This window comes from Pelecanus crispus, chromosome 6 (assembly GCF_030463565.1).
Source record: "Pelecanus crispus isolate bPelCri1 chromosome 6, bPelCri1.pri, whole genome shotgun sequence".
Taxonomy (NCBI): Eukaryota; Metazoa; Chordata; class Aves; order Pelecaniformes; family Pelecanidae; genus Pelecanus; species Pelecanus crispus.
Genome location: NC_134648.1, coordinates 19,473,473 through 19,494,245, shown reverse-complemented (window position 1 = coordinate 19,494,245; position 20,773 = coordinate 19,473,473). Strand labels below are relative to the sequence as shown.

The 20,773-nt window shown below is 41.3% G+C and overlaps 1 protein-coding gene across 4 annotated transcripts in view; it reads right to left on the bottom strand.

The window, feature by feature from the left end:
• Positions 1–20,773, bottom strand: part of MOB2 (MOB kinase activator 2) — a 126,216-nt gene that overhangs the window by 3,593 nt on the left and 101,850 nt on the right. For 3 of the 4 annotated variants that reach the window (XM_075712071.1, XM_075712070.1, XM_075712069.1), the window contains exons 2-3: positions 7,349–7,509; positions 6,039–6,132 (exon numbers count right to left, since the gene is read on the bottom strand). In XM_075712071.1, coding sequence (XP_075568186.1) covers positions 6,039–6,132; positions 7,349–7,509 — 255 coding nt within the window. Of the gene's footprint in view, positions 1–6,038; positions 6,133–7,348; positions 7,510–14,263; positions 14,339–15,184; positions 15,221–20,773 lie in introns of those variants that run through there. The other variant, XM_009486697.2, reaches the window with a different exon arrangement.

Genomic DNA, 20,773 nt, shown 5'->3' with positions numbered 1-20,773 from the left:
ATCAAATCTGGGGAAAGTTTTCAGGACCCTTCTGCACACGCCTACCAGTGTGCCTTAGAACTCTGCTCCTGTGGTTATAGACGCCCCAAAACATCTGAATTTACATTTGACTCTGCCACCGGTGAATCATCCTGTTGGATCTTAAGGAACAGGAGACATTAGCGTATTTCCTGGCTCTTCAAAAGCAATCATAAGTCAATCAGTTAGCCATAATCATCTTGATTAACTGCAGCCATCCCTCACCTGACAGAGAATCTGAAGGCTACAAAAGCACTGAAGGTTTGTTCCTTTTTTTTTTAAGTCATGGTGGACTTTTAATTAAAGCACCTATTAAGGCACACTAATTAAAGCACCTGTAACTGTTACCAGGAGCAGCTACTTGTTGCATTAGGCACACATAGTGAGAAATGTTTTACAGATAAGGAATTTGGCAAAACACTTTTCATTTTTTTTTTGCCTATGTTACATTAGAGTTGTCTTCAGTTCCAGTTCCTGAACTCTTCCTTCAAACAGTCTAAAGCTCCAGGCACATTCCTGTATCATTATAGGACTGATAAGAAATACATTGTATTGGTCTTCCTTAGAACACAGCATAGGTGGGGTTTGCTGACTACTTTTGGAAGCAAGGTAGGAAGTGGTTTGAGTATCAGAACTTGGCTAGAAAGATGCCTCACCCAACACATGAGCCCATAAAGCCAGGGTACCACGTTTTGCCTGTCTGTTCAGCTCCAACTCTGCTGCTGTTGGCTAACGATCTCTTATCTGACATCGCTCACACAACTCACTAAACAAGCCTTATTGTAGCCCTAGACAAAATACCACTTCAGTGTGATATTTAGCCACCTTTGGACACTTTTTTTTTTTTTTTTTTTGGCACGGAAGACAAAGATTAAATGTTTTTTCTGTGCCTAACAGGACTAGACCACATTGAACTGGAAGGATCTATGCATGCCACTTGGAAAGTGAAGTTTTATGTATAATGACCAGCAGAACAGTCCTGAAGCAACTGAAGAAAAATGTTAAGTAGCAAATGAAAAGTTTTAATTCACAATGTTTTCATTGCCCTGAAAGATTCTTCAGAGACCTGAGGGCGGTGAGGTGAAGACACTAATGATGCTGTTTATGTCCCAAGCCATATGAAAACAAGAGGAAGCTGCAGAAGTAGAGTATTTCAAACTTTAAGAGAGGAAGGGCAACTGAAAACTAGTTCTGCAGACACTTAAGGTTTGGAGTTTTCCTTTCAGCTCATTTTCAGCATGTGGTGCTTGGTCACTCCGTTGTTTACTAGAGAGAGCAGGATTGACTGCAAAAGGGCATAAAAATGTGAGCAAGTGGATGAAAACAGCAGGAGTTAAAAGCTCCTTGTAGAGCTATGTCAGGCATCAAAAGTAGCATTTGGGGCCTTAGGCGTAGAGTGTGTTCTTCATCACTGCTTATTTCCTTTATACAATCCGCATATAAGGAATAGTACAATGTAGTGCACAAACACAATCCACCTCATTTGTCTAGTCCTGCAGTAAGCTGGAGCAAGACAGTTCTAGGCAACTCGGACTTATTTTGGGTCTTAAGACAACGCTTGTTGCCAAGAGCAGAAGCAGACTGGACTGTCTGTACCTCAGCAGTTTTCTCATGCTGCAGAAATCCTCAACTGCAAGACAGAAAGCATAGTTTAGAGTTGCCCTTAGGTGCAAAAATTAATCCGAGTAACTGGATTTTAGTTAAATAAAACTGTTTGGCAACTGTACAAGTTCACTTACATGAAAATATAAGTGAATGAATCTGCTCTAACATCCCACTGCATACCTTTTTTGCCTTTCCTTGAAAATTAGGCTAATTATGCAAAAAAGGAATTTAAAAGAAGAATCATTACAAGTAAGGGATAACTACAAGGATTGTCCTGTTGATTAGAATCATGTGTCTTCCTCATGTATCAAGTGCTGTGAACAGAATCTTCACAGGTCTTGGAGGAAGAGAGGAGCCCCTGACATGCCATGAACATCTCACACTTGGTACACAGCTCCCACTATGCTGGAGTTACCTCCACTAACAAGACAGGAGGCAGGCTGGGGCCTTCGAAGGGCTTGCTCGGGCACAGAAGCCTCACTGCATTCCACTACTGGCACTGTGACAGTACAGTCCCGTATTAGGCAACGGATGGGAAGCAGAAAGGACAAGAAGACAGCACTTGAAGGCATTTTTCAAAAAGCGCTCACATGATACAGATTTTGATTATTTTATTTCCTATGTAAAATTCCAGCAGATTTAAAATTCCCCAGTGTGGAGAGCATGAGGAATTTGCAGGTCCATCCTAATCCCAGGGAGAAATGACTATGGGTTTAACAAAGAAAAGCCTATGATGCAAATAATGAAGTATAACACATATGACGTCACAGTGCTACATCTTAATATATGTACATATTTTATCCCTTTTCCTCTAAAACATTCTGGTTTTGCGTTGATGACATAGAAGCCAAGGCAGAACAGAAGTTACATCAGCATGTAAGAAGAGCTTCTGGAAGGAGGGAAAGGCAAATGCTGTGGAGATTATGTGGACTGGAAAGGAAAGAGAGACAGTCCTGATAGAAATACCAAAAGACGTGTTACAAAGAAAGCAGAATAGCAGATTGTATCAAATGCAAGTGCTTGTCAGCAACTCAGAATAGCTTTGATGGTTTGATGGGGCAAAGCAATGGGGGGGGGGGGGGGGGGGGTACAGGACAAAGAGAAAGAAGCCGTCATAGAAGCATACAGGTCCGGGAACTTATTAAGAAAATGCAAAACATGCAAGTTTGAGTTAAGATTTCTAAAAGGAAATACCCTCCACATGCAGAGACACTAAGGGCAAGGTAGACACGAGAAAGGAGATTGTAAGATTAGAAAAAATGAGTGATAAGGAATTATTGATTAAGGGACTTCACTGGACCAAAATGAGACCTTTCACTCTTACCTGTGGGCTGCCTAGAAGTTTGCATCCATCCTTGATTTCTGCCTCAGGAGTTTTGTAATCTCAGCCTCGTGAACAGCACTTATATACACTCTTAGTTACTCCACTCACTTCAGCACTTTTGAGAAGTTTTGCCCAAATGTCGGCTAGAAAACTAGTTTACAGCTCATGGTGCTTTAAAGCTAGTTTGTGTAATAATAAGCTATAAAGCATACTAAATCTAAATAGTAAATACTGTGTTAAAAACAGAGTACCTGCTTTACAGTGAGTGATAAACATTAATGAGAAAAATTAAGTCATTCCCAAAGTTACATTCATGCCACCCTCATTAAATGTTGACGATAACTGGCCATTCTGGTATTTCTCTTGGCATTATCCCACCTTGCCAGCAAATGCTTCCATCTGTTTTACAAGGAGACTAAGTTTTGGTCAGATGTCTCTTAGTAACCCTAAGCAGAAATTCTCTTCCTCATTGTGTGCAGATGGCTGTGCTGTCTCATATATCTGACAGAGGGCTGAAAGCTGCATCTGTCTGCAGTTTGTCAGTTGGCTGGAGCTTCTCCGAGATGTTAAAACCTTACCTCAAACATTTAACTGCAACTGGTGTTTATTTTGCCAGCAAATCCTCTAAACTTAGGATTGAGTATTTGCAGTACATTTGAATGCAAAGTAACTTGACAAGCGACCTGTTCTTAATAGTTACTTCAACATCTCAGCCATAAATACAAAAAGCCTTCCTTAGGTACGACATAATGGAGTGATCCAAAACACGCCTTAAGAGAACCGGGCAGGGAAAAACATAAAAGAGGAACAGAATGCAGACCTTCATACTGAACTACTTAAGAAATCAGCACTGAAAAAAATGGCAACCTGCACCCTTACTCCAAGGAACTGTAATTCTGTGGCAATCCATCTAGGTAGAGCTATTTTATTCCAAAGTAACTGAACAGACAGATCACAGCCACAGAAGGTCAAATATGGAGTGTCCATCAGGTTAATCAGCAACTGACTCTAATGTTTTGGTGATACTCTATATACTGGAGACAGATCAAAGGCACAATAAATTGTATCAACTGGTGTTTCTCCAACACAATAAGCATGTCCTTACCTTAATTCATTAGGGTAAGATTTAAAAAAAAAAAAGGGGGTGGGGGGGTTGGGGTGGGGAAGTGGCTTTGTCATAGTCATAATTGGAGAGGAACAAATGAGCATCTTTGAGGCAGTTCTCCATGTTCCATTTAGGCATATCTCTTCCAGAAGGGAAGAGCTAGGAAAGGCAGAACATAAGGATTATCCAAAACGGTCATTAGAGATATTTGGAGAACAGAATTATGAACAGGGTCTTCTAAGCTGAACTGTACTGAGGTGTGTAGCTAGGTGATCTCACCTCTGTGGTTTTTTCACAGACCCGCACACTTGATAGAAGAATGAAATATGCAGCCTACAGTTTGCAAAAATGAATTGGTCATCTGCCCCCAAGTACAGGAAGATACTTAAGTTATGATTTAGCTAAACACAAACCGTTTCAAGTGCTTCACCCAAGTGTAGACATGCTTCCTGTTATTCCCAAATAGTGCAATTTTTCAGTTTTCCAAAACAAAGGATAGGAACATTCTGCTATTGGTCCTCACCACTAAAAATATAGACTAAAGCTGCAGCCGCCTACAGGCACTTCCTTTCTTTATTCTGCAGCATAAACTGCTTACAGAGAAGTCTTGTTTAAGACTCACTAGAGCAGAATGGAGCAACACTTGCGTAGGTTCCCCACCACCACCTCCTTTTAGCCACGACTTCCCATCAGCCAAGTGGATAAACAGTTAACCTCAGTCCTTTGGCCAGCCAGTGCTACATCAGGAATTAAAACAGGAGAAAGCTTGGGAATACGAGTCAACAAAATACTCATCTTACTGATCACCATTTCTCGTTTAGAGGCATGCTGTCTCCTTTTGATAAAATCTGGGTCCAGCAGAGATTTACTACTTTCTGTTCCAGCCTGCTTTCAGAGTCCCTAGCATGGCCTTTAATTCTGTACTGACAGTTATCTTTCCAACTTCTACATGCAAAAATATCCTCCATCCACTTTGCATTCTTTAGAGTGCTCTCAAAGAAAGTCCCGGATACTAATTTCAAGTGTACAGGATAGCCCAGTGCATTAAGCAAGGATTCCTTTCTAAGCACTATGTAATTATTGTCAGAGATACAATATATTGCTCTGGTTCTGTTGCATACATTTCCTGGGATGTTTGTTTGATGTACTATAGCATTAACTGCTCAGTCTTTTGTTTTAAAATCCATCTCAACTAAATTAATCCCAGGAAATGCGAGAGGAGGGAAGAAAAGGACTATCAACACATGTGCTGGAGAAAAAAAACCCACAACACAACAGGCTTATTCATACTCGACTGGATCTCATATTCCATCATGTTGGACTGTGCTAATCAAGAGCAGGAGTTTATGGTAACTTTTTCTTATATTTGCCATGTACAGTAAAACTACAAAGCTTTCTTTCATAAGTGACAGCTAGTCAATGTTAAAAAAGTCTACTAAGTCCTACGGGGGAAAGTGCCAAACCAAAACGTTTTCCCTACTCTTTGCAAAGCTGCCACTTGTGTCCTCTGTGCCCAAGGGCTCGGGCAGAAAGCCAGTGGCTCACGTCAGGCTAGAGGTTAGCCGTCAGCAGCCTGGTGCTCTGTCAGCATTCCAGCTATCAAAAGCACCCTCTGAGGTTTTCACAATTCATTTATCCTCCCTGGCCTTCTATGGAATCCCAGCACTGCCACCAGTAAGGACAGTTTTGCCTTGCTCTTCTTCCCCTCTCCCCCCAGGCTACACACATGGTAATTTGCTTCTCTGATCTGACCTTATAAAACCAGCTCAGAACAGTCAAAGATTTTCATCCTTCTAATCCTCCAAAAAAACAGATTTCCACCACCCTTCACTGCTGAGTGGAGAGAAGAGGATGTAGAGCTGCCACCTTCTCACTAAGTAGAGATCTGCTGTAAAACACTTGCCCAATGCCATTTAATGCCAATATCCTCCCCCAACCAGCTCCAAAGACTTAATGGAAACCCTGTAATTGTAAATACCAACTTACGTATTGCACACTGCCATGGTCTGACATGACTCTCCTGTACAGAATTCTGAGATTGTACTATACTGTAAGTTGATGTGATGAAAGAAAGTTGTTGCTGAAAAATAAACACAAAGGAAAGAAATTCAGAAGTAAAATACTTTCAAACACTGGTTATCCTCCAGACAATTATTTAAATACAGCAAGTGAAGTGACCTCAGAGTGTTGAGCTTGCATACAAATTTAAACATGATTTAGCTAAATGAGTCTAATGATGAACTGCAAAACAAAGAGGCACATAGAACGCAAGCTCTTGTTTTGAGTTAAGATGAAAGCACCATGATGCATCAGTTATTACTCACTAAGCAGCAAGACTGGAAAGTGTCTCCATCATCAGCCTCACCTTTACAGTAGAATACTCTACTACAAGCTGAAGGCAAACAATTTGCTATGTTCTTTTGAAGTCAGACTTAAAATGTACAGTGTCTAAAAAACAGCTAATGCTGTAATAATTCTCATGACATATTTCCTTTTAAGAAAGACAGCATGAGAACTAGTACACTTCTACTAATTAAAAATGTCCTGAGATAATTTAACATCTTAATACTCCTCAGGGGGCACCTCACTTTTTCTTAATGAGTCTCTATAAACTTTCCTAGTGTGCAGTTTAAAGTAGTTTCTTGCTACTACCATTCTGTTAAAAATGTAAACAAGACTGGGTCATAACTGCAGGTTAGGACTGGCAGATGAAGGAGAAGCACTGGAAGTATTGTAAATCAGAACTGAGATGCACAGATACAGCATTCAGTCACAGCAGTCAGTCACATCTCTGAGTTGCAGCTTGACTACAGTTTAAATTCACAGTAATTCCACCAAAGCTTGGAAGGAGTGGGGAGAAGAAATCCAACCAAAAGACATCAAACCTTCTCGGTTTAAGCATAACTTGCTTTACATACAAGTCTTAATATAACTACCATTTTACAATGCTTCTGGAAGATGAACAGCTTGAGTCAGAAACACACTGAACCAGCCGGTTCAGCAAATAGTCAACGGGAATCTGATGGTCCTCAAAAACGCATCAAAAACTTTAATGCCCTCAGTGCCACAGCTGGAAGGAGGAAACACATCAAGGTTTCCCTGCTGCTGAGCACAGTAGGTTTGTACGTAAGACAGCTTAATTGCTATTCAAGGTATAATGACATGCATTATGCAGTAAGCATAAATAGTCATTGAGTGTTTTTCTAAGCACTGAAAACAGTAAAAAGGAACAGAGTGAATGAATGCCTTCTTGGGTGTGGACAGCAAGCTCAGAGCTGTACAATCACAATACTCACTGTTGCTGGCTAGCCACTCATTGAGGTCTATTTCTCGTGGTAACATCACTAGCTCCTTAAATTCAAAGTCAGTAATTCTGGATTTTGTGTATTCTGGCTCTAGGTAAAGTTTCTTCTCTTCCGGTGCTGGCTTTTTACCATTTGGCTTTCCCTTGGACTTCCTGCAAGAGATTAAAAAGAGAGAAGAAAGGTTACCTTTACTGTCAATGAACAGCTACAGAAGCCTGAAAGAAGCTAGTTTATCCAGACTGCTGTATTTGTGTTTACACTGCTCCTCCTGCCTTCCCTCCCCTTGATTTTTTTTTATTAAAGCAAAAGATAAGTTTCTTAAACAGTGTATTTGAACTCAAGTCACTTTTTTCAAGTAACGTTGAAAGTTTTGAATGGCATTAAGAAACTTGAGACTGATCTGCTCCATCGCCATTGCCCTTTTGTCAGTTTAGACTCCAAATTTTTGGGAGAGTAACAGTCTCTCTTTACACCTATGAACAGTCATGACAGCAGAATGGCACCATGCCCGACGGAGCTACTCTAACGCGAGTATACTAACAATCTGCTGCATCATACAGTTAACTGTCACATGCAAAACGGGTGTTTGAGGGACAGTGAAAGTGGACTACTGCAAGAAGATAGCTCTCCGTTGGAAAAATGCTCTTTCCACACAACGTGCTGGCACTGCTCGTTCAGAGTTACAGCATTTCTCACTACTCCAGCCCTATGTTCTCTAAGGTACCAGAAGCCTTCTGGAAGCGAGCATGTGTGACTCCAGCTAGAAGCACTGACAACTACAAGAACACCTGCTTTCCTAACTCCTGGGATACTTGAGGCAAAAAGATCAGAGTTCATTTCTTCCTGAAAATCCTTTAAAATCCGATGGGTTATGAAATAACCTTCCATTTGGTTTTATGAAAGCAGACAAACCACATTCCATAAAATGCATATCTCTCCATGGCATATTGTGACTTTTCATCTCCCATTTCTAAAGTGTTTGTTGTAATCACTAGAGCTTTCCTCCCACTCTGTTTTTAACATCCTCAAACTAGACTCTCAACCCAACCCCTATTCCTGGGCTGGGGGTTCAGTAAGGACTTTGGAGAAAGGATGGCGGGTCAGCACTTTGGTCTTTTAGGCTATGCGGTCAAACAGCTGCATATCCATGTGTTTCTACAGTTAAAAAATCCACCTAACCAGAGACAGAAGATATATTTAATGGTGAGGAACAAGTGCAGTAACGCAATACTTGCTGTGCGCTATCACATCAATACAAGGAGGAGATGCCAGGGTTTTTTAATGTCACGTTTTCTTCGTTAAAGAGGTTTTTAAGGATCTGTAAAACCAAGACAAGCCCACTTTTACAGATGACTGCATTAAGTTTGCTGTTGAAACTCATCTAGATCCCATCCAAAGGAAATTACCTCGTGTTCTGGCTCTTAACACACTTTAAATAATCTTCCAGCTGTGCCCCTGTCCGAGATACACGCAGGCTTGATTTTTGCTGTGAGGATGGGATGCACATCTTTCCTGGAATGGTGTTTGAAGTGTCAGTGCTTTCCCCAAAGAAAGTCTGATTATTCAGATTTCTCTCTTTATGGGCTCTTTACTGATCTGTTCATTAAACCTATCTTCAGAATGAGTCATCGTCCACATCATCAGCTCTGCAGTAGGGAGAGACCAAGATTCACCTTCCACAAGAAAGGAACGCCATAACTTACTACAACTCGGTCACCAGCACTGCCACTGTTTACTGTCTTGAACTTGCATTGAGTCTTGTCATACTTCTCTCTAAACAGTAAATTAAGACTAGAGGGACTTTCAGGAAGGCCATCATCAAGGAAAAATCAAGGAAAACTTAGTGACAGCAGCATGATATACACTTACACCTTCACACTATAGTTACAGAATCATAGAATCGTTTAGGTTGGAAAAGACCTTTAAGATCATCCAGTCCAACCATTAACCTAACATTACCAAGTCCACACTAAACCAATTAAGGGTAGACTAGACTAAACCATGTCCCAAAGTGCCATGTCTACCTGTTTTTTTGAACACCTCCAGGGATGGTGACTCCACCACCTCTCTGGGCAGCCTGTTCCAATGCTTGATTACCCTTTCCGTGAAGAAATTTTTCCTAATATCCAACCTAAACCTCCCCTGGCGCAGCTTGAGCCCATCTCCTCTCGTCCTATCGCTAACTACTTGGGAGAAGAGACCAACACCCACCTCCCTACAACCTCCTTTCAGGTAGTTGTAGAGAGTGATAAGGTCTCCCCTCAGCCTCCTCTTCTCCACACTAAACAACCCCAGTTCCCTCAGCTGCTCCTCATAAGGCCTACAAATCACAGATGTGCAGAAGGCACCATAGGCAGTTTCTGGTAGGGAAAAGATGGCCACACTTTATTTCCATATGTTAATGAGAAAGGTGGGTTTCGTGGTTAGAGAGAGGACGCCTCTGACATAGAACATCTTTTTAAATAATACAAATACAGTATGAGAATAAACTAAAACCAGTATACATGAAGATGAATTTAGCACACAGCTACTCTTATGCATTTCCTGCCATCTCCTTTTTCCACAGCAGTGCATTCCAATTCAAATGAAGCCTGCAAGATTTGTCCCTTAACATTTATTTAATAAAGAAACCTGGACTAATTCTTATAGCTGCTCCACAAAGGGATGTTTCAGGACATGCGAAGTCAGATGTTCCTCAGTGCAAGGCTCTTAATACAGAGGGCTTGCTCAGTTAGACCAACAGCTGCTGGCTGTCAGCTAACTATTCTTGTCTTCAAACCCTTACATTTGCTAGATCTCGTTTGAATCCAACCATGTAAAAATAAGCTACAGATAAGAAAGAAAAGTCCATGAAAGCAAGAACTGCAGGAGGGCCTTAAAGGGATTTGAGGAAGCTATGAAAGATATACTTTACGCTTGGGCCTGAGACTTCAGATTTTCACAGAAGTTGAGATGACATTCAAGGAAAATGTAATAGCATAAAACAACAGTCTTGTTCAATACTTTGTAACCTGACTTTATAGCAGATGAAGCAACATGTTTGACCTCCTCCTTTTGCAGGAATACCATGTTAAGACTTGAAACTACCTTACCCTAACAGTCAACAGCATAAATCCAGTTGAAACTATGCACTTGGCCCTGAGCTAGTAAAAAATACTCCAGGCCACTGATTTGCTTAATTCCCAGCACAGGCCGCCTTACTCCTACGCTGCTGAAACCAAGCCTGGCACACTCCTGCTCCAAACAGCACCTTCATACCTGCTGGGCCTCTGACAGACAATATTAAGGTCTACTCAGAATATACTCTTCAGAGTTTTTTTCAGCTTTTTGGGTTTGGTTGGCCGGGGGGGTGGGGGGCGTGGGGGCAGGGATTCAGGCATTCAAGGATAAGTTGATTTTTTAAAGAAAATTATAGTTCCATTAACAATCGTGCATAAAATACCTTCAACTTCAGAGACTGGTTCGACAAACTGCATTAACCACACTTGGGGAGAAAAGTTATCAGTGAGAAGTAGTTTGGATAGAACAGAGTTCGTGTCTTTGCTTTACTTCAGGATACTTAAACCAAAGGCCCCAGGTTAGGGCTGTGCCACGTCAGCTAAGAGCAGTCTTCCAAGAGGAGGAGGGGAGAGAGAGACAAAGAGGTCAAAGACAGTCTGTCATAGAGCCAGGCTGTGGAGGAAAACCACAGGAGGAAGCCAGACATACGAGGCTGAGGCAAGCCTTCCACTGAATAGAAACGGATAGTGTGTACCTCATTCTCACTTCAGCATCTTCTTCTCATTTCAAGAAAAGAAACAAAAATTCAACACTAAATATATTTCATAGGCTTGCTAACACAAACAACTATACGTCATCCTTTTACAAAACCCAAACCCCCTCATTTCCACACAAATGTCAGTTCTCTGTTAGATTAGTACATGCAGCCACTTTGCATCTTTTCAACAGATTGTATAAGTCTTTCCACAACTGCCTTGTGCTGGAACTGGAGCACTTCAAACAGAAGCTTCCTGAAGGATCCCATGCTCTGCCCCTTTCCAAAGCTTTGGCTTGGTTTGAAAAAGAACCTGACTCATGGGTATCATCACTGAACCTGCAAAATGCCCATAATCACTGATATCAAAGGGTTTATCCACACTACTGAAACCTGAATGTCAAATCACCATGTGCAGGTACAAACTTCTTTTTAATCTTTTGCAGCTGCTGAAAGCTAAAGCAAGACCACAGAAATTGTTTCTACCAGCAGATTTTCATGACCTGCATGCAGTGCGGTTGGGATACTACATGGCCCAAATATTGTAAGTACAAACTAAAAAAAATTCCAGTCTTAAAACTGTTGAGTTTTGAACTGGACCACACATCTTCCCTCAGTTAAGCAGAACTTAGGTTATAAAGTCAGACTTACTCGTATTAATTGAGTCATGCTCAGTCTAGACTAAAACTGTGAGTTTAGTTTGGAAACTGTCTATACTAAAGCATTTTGTTTACAGACTTACAAAGCTAGAACATACAGCAGTACAGAGAAGACCATTTCAGAAACATGATTACATATGATTAACAATCAACAAATAATAGTTCCATATTCTAGATAAACTAAAGCTCATACATTCACAATTACCAGTGTTACCAAATAGTGTAAAGTTTAAAAGTTAGCTTCCTTCCTTCTGCTCTCCCCTACCTCCAAGTTCACTGTTATTTCAGACTTGTAAAACACCATCTACCTGGAACCAACTCCAAATGTGCAAAGCAAAGCATCCGTTACTTCCTTTGTTGTGAGCTGTTCATGTTCAAGATGCCTTGCTCAATTTTTCATTTTATGTTTAAAGTACACAAATACAAAAAATTCTGTGTAGCCGTTTCTGAGGTGTCCCAGAACACCCTTGTAAGTGAAGACTACAGCAGTAAGCATAAAGAAGCACATTCAGCAACAGTTCGTTCAGCCTGCTTTCAATGAAAGGAATAGTGACAAGAACAGTAGAGTTTTACTGCTCTATTCAGAAACACCAAAATCCATGACCTGTAGACTATTACTTACTGGAAAACGTAACCAAATGTAATATAAGACAAAAAAAGGGCAGTACCTTTCAAAACACTGCTACAGGCACCCTAAAGCAAACCAAAGTCCTGATTCACGTTTACCTGTGTCTGTCTTAAAAAAAGAGAATTCTGCTACATGGGTCTTAAGACGTCCATGTCAGATCAACTGTATCTCCAAAGCAGCGGGAGGAATAGCTGTTACACAGCAGTTTGGTGAAGGTCTGTCAAGAGGTTAAACCAAAACCTGTCTATCAATGCTTAACTACTAATTAAGGATAGAAACATCTTTATGGAATCCAAGGAGACAGCACTCAGCAGTTTTTATTGACAGGCAAACCAGAGTACAAACTAATTCTTCAGATAACTCCTAGGATAGGTTTCTATTTGTTAGCTTTTAGACACTCAACTGTCACATACAATGCCACAGGCCAAGTCATACCCACGAGAAGTTTCAGAGAGGGAAAAGTGATGGGAGATGGCAGAAGAGAGGTCACTCGCTAAAGTCTTAGACGAAGGTTCAGCAAACTGGCTCCAGCTAAAGACATACACTCACTAATACTTCTAGCAGGGCTTTCATGCTCAGCCTTGTGTTCAGCTGAGAAAACACAGGAGCTGGAGGTTTGCCTGGATTTCACTGGAGAAAGAGATGTATCAGACACTCCACCAAGTGACAGGCCCACTGGGCTGTGATGATTTTTTTCCCTGGTCTAACTGCTTTGTTAAGATCGAGTAAAACTGCCCATTTCCCAGCTTGTTTTCTTATCCCACCTCAGTTAATAAAGGTACTCCACTAATCTCTCTCTCTCTCATTTCCCTCTTGATCAGATGCCCAGTAGTTTCTTGGTTTAAAAAACCCCACACTTTGGAGCATCTTCAAAGCACCATCCAGGTATTAATTTAGTTTTAAAACCACATGAGGAACGTATTATTCCCATTTCATAGCAGAAACTGGCTGTAAGGTTTGAAGTTTATTCATGGTACAAATACTAAAGGTATGCTTCAGTTTAAACTGATAATGGTTTGTTTGGAAAGAAGCACATGTGATGCAATCTGACTTAGCTGAAGAAGTATCAGAGACACAATATCTACTATGTGGACATGCTTCATAACCTGATGTAGTTCGCATCACTTTGGAATTGTACCAGGCATCCACAGTTCGGTCATTAAAATCCGACTGATTACAAGGCTGGTCACACAAAGGGAATACTAGTGATTTACTAAAGCCAAACTTCCCTAAACTGATCATGCAATTTAAGATTATCTTTAGCAGTTCAGGATTCCTTTTTTCCAGAGGGAACCAGCACAGCTATAATAATTTCTTGCTGTCTCCAGCAAGCTGTGCAGGTTCTCACACTGCATCTGAAACTGAAATATCTTCCAGGACAAATGATGATGCTTCAGTCACCATCTCCTACACTTCACACCCAACTAACTACCCTTGGGGTGAGTGGCTGTTTATTTTTTCAAGTACAAGTAATCAGTGGCTTTTCTCTTTTTTCATGTGGCATATTAAAGTGGTTTTAGTACCAGATATAAAAGTAACTTTATAAAAGTTTATTAAAAACACCTATAGTGGTGAGGAGCAAAGCTGCAGGCAAGACTCCAATCACTTTGTGCCTCTGGATCACGCATCAGTTTCAGGTTCCAGCCAAGTCTCAAACACACTGATTTCCATTTGAAAATTGACAGAACAGGTCCAACAGGCCTTACATGGCAAATTTGTCTCCCTGTTTGCAAACCTCAAAACTCATAAGCCATCTCAAGTCTGTGGGGATGAAAATCACAACAGATTATAAACCTTACAGGACAAAGATGCTTATTTTGTGATTAATAATATTTATTTTTTTAGTAACTGACCCTATTTCTTACCCGAGGTTAACTGGTATTATCCCAGCAATCCCCAGCAAATTTGGAAGAGGGCACATGTCGACTGTGACAATCCAGCTGTGATGTGTTCGGTCAGCATTGGCGAGAAGAGAGTAAAAGCCCCACGGTTCATAGCAATGCATGCAAAGTGACACAAAGAGAAAAATCTATTTTAAGGAAGATCAAAATAAAATGCCTGCAGAAATATTACCAAATGATATTAAAAAAGTCACTCGAGGTTTTGGAAGTTATTTTCAAGTAACCTAGCTTGCACTTTATAATTTGTACAGTTTGCAATCTGGAAAATGTTGGGGTTGAAATGGTACATTCCCAACATTTATGTGAAAACTTAGAGTCTCCCAACAGCAACACCATATTCTACCTCACGTAGGTATACCTCTACACTACCAAACTATCTTGGCCTTTGATTTTCCTCCTGTAATTTTTTCCTTTCTTTTTCAAGTGTCATGTTTTAAAATATCCTCTACTGATGAAGTATTACGGAGTGAAGTACTCCTGCCAAAACCTACTTTCTTGGTAATCTGAGGATGGGGGTTAGCTTCTTAAAACATAAGCCAACACAGAATTAGAGAGGCAGTAAGCCAGTATTTTAACAGTACCTTTTAGGCCAATCTTTATGAACACTTCCATGTTTTTATATTTTCCAGGGAATACAGCTTTATAATTCAAAATTAAAGGTATACTGGATATTTTCGTTTTAGCTTCTCTCCCCTTCAAATAGGATGCGAGTGGAACAGAAGAGGAAATAAAACACATTAAGGTAAAAAATTTTAATATGCAAGCTCTCTCCCTCTAGTGTACTCCCTTTGCAGAGGGGAAAAAACCCAAAGATTTCAGCCATCCACAGAATGCTACAGCTTTGTAAGGAAAATCAGGTTAGCTGCTCACAGATGTACTTGTTACCTTTCTGTTTTTTCTGTAGCACTTTACTGGAAAAAAAGTTATCAGCTAATTTCTGGTTAGAAGTGTTCTGCGTAAGTATGGGAGTCCTGAAAAGAAAACAGTTTTATGAGCTAAAATTTATGAATTCTAGTGACAAACTCTCACCAAGAACAATGAAAAAGCAGGTTACACCAGCTTTTACAGGACAGGAACAAACTCTTGAAGGCTGTCCAGTTCCCAGCAACCCACAGTCTTTTCTCCTCAGTTAAGTACAAGGACTGGAAGCTCAGAGGCACTAGGCAGCTTAAAAATCACTTCTTGGTAAATTCAACATCTTTATTTATTTGTATAGCAGGCAAGAAAAGGGGAACAACAAGTTTCATTTGAACATCAGTAGAGTTGTCCTTCCTTCGAGAAAAAGCAAGAGATGATACTTGTATTTTCCCTCTTTCTTTAAAACTGTACAAGATTCGTATCTCTGTGTGGATTTTTCTGCAGTCCCATGTCCTGTTTTAACCCAGATCATTCTAAGTCTTCAGCTGAAAATGCCGCGTGACAGCACACCCAGAACACAAGTCCTGGATGTACATATATCCATGTTCAGGATTGGGAAAGAAGAGTCAGCATGGGAAGGGAAGCTGTGTAAGGTATTAGAAGGCAAACCTAAATCCCAGTGCAGCATACAGTACAATTGTTCACGGCTTGCTGCAGTCAGACCATTTCTCCAGGGCCTGAGGAAGGGAAGGAGACTAAGGTTTTTAAGACAGTCTCCATTCCAATTTCCTCTCACCCAGGTCTCTGACAGACCCCTCTGACCTCAGTTTCATTCTTCCTCTCTCCTGCCCTGGGTTAGTTCCAGGGCTCGGCTGCTGCGCAGGTCTAAGGGGGCTATGCAGAATAAAATGTCTTTGGCAGCATTTCTGGCCCTTTTTCATTTTTGTTCTGTTTTTAAAAGTTACTAATAGTTTATTTAAGAGGAGGAGGAAAGAAGAATGTACCCTACATGCCAGGGAAACTTTTTCTTCTGGATTCTCATAGTGGCTCTTTGCCTTAAAAGGGAATCTTTGCTTGGCCTCCGGATGCTCTGCTGTAAACAGTCGGTGCCAAGGCATGGCAGGCATGTTAAGGATGACAAGTGCCATAACATTATTTCATAATGCTGCTTCTCAACAGAAAGCCCAAAACATTCTGTAGGGCCAAACCGAGTTCCAGCTGGTGCTGCTGGCAAAGCAAGGAGAACATGGGGCACCTACACACACTATGTCTCTGTCTCTGGTACATCAGGCCTTTCTGTTCCCTTTTGTAGGACTCCTCACCCACCTACTCGTGAAGAGTCTAGAGCACAAGTCCTACGAGGAATGGCTGAGGGAACCACGGCTGTTTAGTCTGGAGAAGAGGAGGCTGAGGGGTGACCTTATCGCTCTCTGCAACTATCTGAAAGGAGGCTGTAGGGAGGTGGGTGTTGGTCTCTTCTCCCAAGTAGTTAGCGATCGGATGAGAGGAGATGGGCTCAAGCTGCATGAGGGGAGGTTTAGGTTGGATATTAGGAAAAATTTCTTCATGGAAAGGGTAGTCAAGCATTGGAACAGGCTGCCCAGGAAGTGGTTGAGTCCCCATCCCTGGAGGCGTTTAAAAGACATGTAGATGTGGTGTGCAGGGACATGGTTTAGTGCTGGACTCGTCAGTGTTAGGTTTACAGTTGGACTCAATGATCTTAAAGGTCTTTCCAACTTAAACGATTCTATGACTCTACTTCTCTCCCTCCTTTTCTCTTCCCTTGCACGTCACCTCCCAGCACTAGCTCAGTGTTTGCCATACTGTTTGCCCATAGTGGCATGTCAGCTGCATATTAACTGCCTTTTGAAGTACAGTGCTGAAACTCCCAGGTGTTTGCTGGCAGCCAGGTACCACTACTGCTCCTTCTCTTCTGTTCAGGATCCCCCGTCTTCTCTTCAATGCAGCTCTGAAAGGAACGGCTACAGAGGCAAGGCCAGGCATGCGAACAGCTCAGTTAATGCTACAAAAATGCGCAGAGTGCATTCTTGTGGTAAAACACGCTGGACTAGAGTTTCCTTTCTTCTCTGGGCATACCTGGCAGAACTCCTCCCCCAGACTGAGAGGAGGTATCCAGCCTCTCTGGTCGCCTTTGGGGAGGGTCTTCTGACTGTAAAATCCTTGCACTGGTCCAGGTTCCCCTCCAGTCAAACACACTTGGGAGGGGCTGAGTGGGACAGAGCCCTAGGAACATGAGGGAAGTGATGTCAGATGGGAGACACAGATTATTTATTTCCAGGAGCCAGTAATGCAATTTAAAAGGAAGCATTCACTAGTAGAAACACAGAAAATTACTTTACCCAAGCAAATACCCTGTTGTTCTTCATTTTGAAATGTCCTCTTTTACCTTCGTGCCAAAAAGCCCTCATAACCAAACCAGGAGGTGCCAACATGAAGCCTCAGCAAGGTTCTTTTCCTAAGGGATTTACTCCAGTCCAGTTTTTTTGGCAATTTGGGGATTAGGAAAAAAAAGGGCACAAATCTTTCCTAATGTTTATTTTCAAGAGCTCTTCATGGAGCCAAATTAGGTGTGTGGTAAGAGACATTCAGTAGGTCATGGATTAATAGTGTTGCAACAATTAATTTATCCAATGCTTAGAATAAACCATACAGCAGAACACTGCATCATAGGTGCCCAAGTTGAGCCTGTGACAGACATGGGGTGGTGGTTCTTGTGTTTGTTTTTAAGTCTCCAATTGTGGGCAAACTCTGGCTGTCTGACAAAGCAAGCCAAAAACTGAGCAGAAAGCAGGCTAATCCCTGCTTGAGAAGCTGTCTCGCAGTACATTCTCCCCTGCTTGCAACTCCTTCTCCCCTAGAACAGCACTCGCAGAGCAGACCCTGGTGCAGGGCACAAAGAACCAGGAGAGACCATGCCATGCAAACTCTCCAGGGCATCTCTGCTCAGCTATTCATCAGCTCATAAGCTGAAAATACAGGCTGGAGTTCTGTGTTCTGGGGTTTGTCTTGTTAACATGCAGCTCATTTTAGTCCCCAGGCACACTCACTCCAAACCCATCAGGCCCATACACAATACCAAGATAAGGATGCTCCTGTACCCTTGCCTCCCTTAGGGGGAAAATGTCATTTGTATTCTAGCAACATGAATGCTTCCTCACCATCCTCCATTGCTAAATATACTCCCATACTGCAGCTAGACAGTACAAACAGGATTCATTTCACCTAGCCGCAGATATCTGCATAGTAAGTGTTTATATCTGAATTGGCTCTCTAAGGACCTTTTGAAGTCAGCACAGATAAATAGTTTTTTCTCTATACTGGAAAGCATTTCAGTCCAAGGCAGAGATCTGTAGTATACCTTACATTTCTTTAATTAAAACACACAGGCAAAGGAAAAAAGTGGCTCTCAACTGAGAGCAGACAATGGCAGAGATACCGAGCCTGGTGCCGCTACACATGCTGCGTGCCGCAGTGGGGAGATCTCCCACACTACAGAGCCATGAGAACAAGTGATCTGCACCAAGATTTGAAAGTGAGTAAGTTTTAGGGTGGCTTTTAACACCTCTTTCACATTGGGGAAGGCAAATACAGGCCTGTCAGGTTTATTATTATAATACTCCGAACAGTGTTTTTTCAACACATGATAAGAGATTCTGGAGGCCAGAAAAACTGCTTGCAAAGAACAAGTCGAAACTAAAAAGAACATAATTGGCAAAAAAGTTCACATCTCTCTCTCAAGGTTTTTAGACTCTGCACATTGAAAGAAAATGTAAGTGTACTGTACACAGAAACTTCTTAATTAACGTATCTATTCCCTGTGTGTTTTCAGACATGTCTATTAACTTAGGCAGTGGTTTATTTATTTATCATCCTGTAATCTTCTATTGGAACACACTTAAGAGTTATTTTGACTTCTGCATCATGATAAAATTCAAGTTCTGGCAGCAGCTGCTCCTCCTGGTTATTCTGATGCAGCCCTGTTATCTTTCTAGAAGAGCACATGCAGTACACTTCGGTCCACCTTTGCAGGGAGGGAGTTCACCACCAGAGCACATAAACCACTGAAGACACTGCTCGTTATCTTCCAACCCTCATGAAGTTTGTAGAGCTAGCAGATTGCAAAGCTGTCTTTTTTATTTCTAAACTGAGCAAATTTGATTTGGAAACCTCATGGCCTCATAAATGTGGGATTTCACAACCTAGCTTGCACAGAGCTGCTTTTCAGGATAGAACTGTGCTTTAATTGCTGGGAATTATTTCACCATGGCAACCTGGCTTCAGCAGTCAGACTTCTTGCTATGTAGCCCAAGATACACAAACGCAGACAGTCTACTCTGCTCAGAGACTACCAGGGTGCAGACAGGTTGGTCTTTGTAAGAAGTGTTTTAGTTTCCTCACTGCCCTTTTGCCTTGCAAGCTCTCTTTGTACAATGAAAAACATTTATCTGACAATACTAACTAGTCTTAAGTACTACCGTAGCCTAAAGAAAACCTGCAACAAAGGAAATATGTTAGATATGCAGGTCAAGCTCACCACCTTACCCACATACTATGTTTTGGAGGACAGGTACATATAATGCCTAATGTACTTGTAATCTGAATTTTACAATTCTCAACTTTTAAAAGTCTACAAGAATGTTTAAAAATATATAATTATACTGTGCACTATGAAAGAAAGCAATATGGACTTCATGACAGTCCCCAAACAGTTAATGAGAATACTCACTCAGAGTCTGTGCTCTCAATAGATAAATATTTTTCAACATGGTGCAACATGTCAGCTTGCAGCTGAGCTCAGTCATAGTTGTTGTCTCTCTCCTCAGCTCCCCAGAGGCAAGAAACAGTAAAGGACTGTCTTTTTTACTTCTGGCAGGACTGGGCAAATTACAACTATTTAGGCACAAAAGGTGTCTTGCATTGGAAAGATAAGTTAATTATTTTTGTTGGGAAGAAAGTGAAAACAAATTCATCGCCTGCCTTCCTACTCCAGTTCCATCTTTGAAAATGTCATCTATATGTAATCACACTGTAGGCAGGACTTCAACAGCTGAATCCTTCACATAAACAGTCTAGTTTACAGCTGAAAAGTGTGGCTTAATAGGACAGAAAGGTGCTAGGGCACACCAGAACTGAGTGTACATAGAAACACAGGTAACAACACAGCTACTTCAAACATCTTAGCTTTTTTGTAGGAGCTTCAGTAAACAATATAAACTCAATTAGATATATAGCATGGGAAAAAACTGTACATTGTTTTCACTATTCATAAGCAATTCTGCATGCCTGCACCTGTAAACTCACTTTTAAAGCATTTGTACTAGCACACACACATGCCTCTTGTTGCACTGAGACACACAGCTGTAAGGAATTCAATTACCTACCCAGTCATTAGTTATTGAACAGGTTGGGCAAAGAAATAACAATGTGAAGAACCAGCCCCACCTGAAATTTTCATCCACTGTATCAAGCTCCACAAACTCATCACTTACACTTTAAATTAACTACAGCATTTTAATTAGGAAGGATATTTATTTACTAGAAATGATCACGGGTCAATGTCAGTTCTCTCTCAGTGGCAGCTTTGAAGATCAAAAA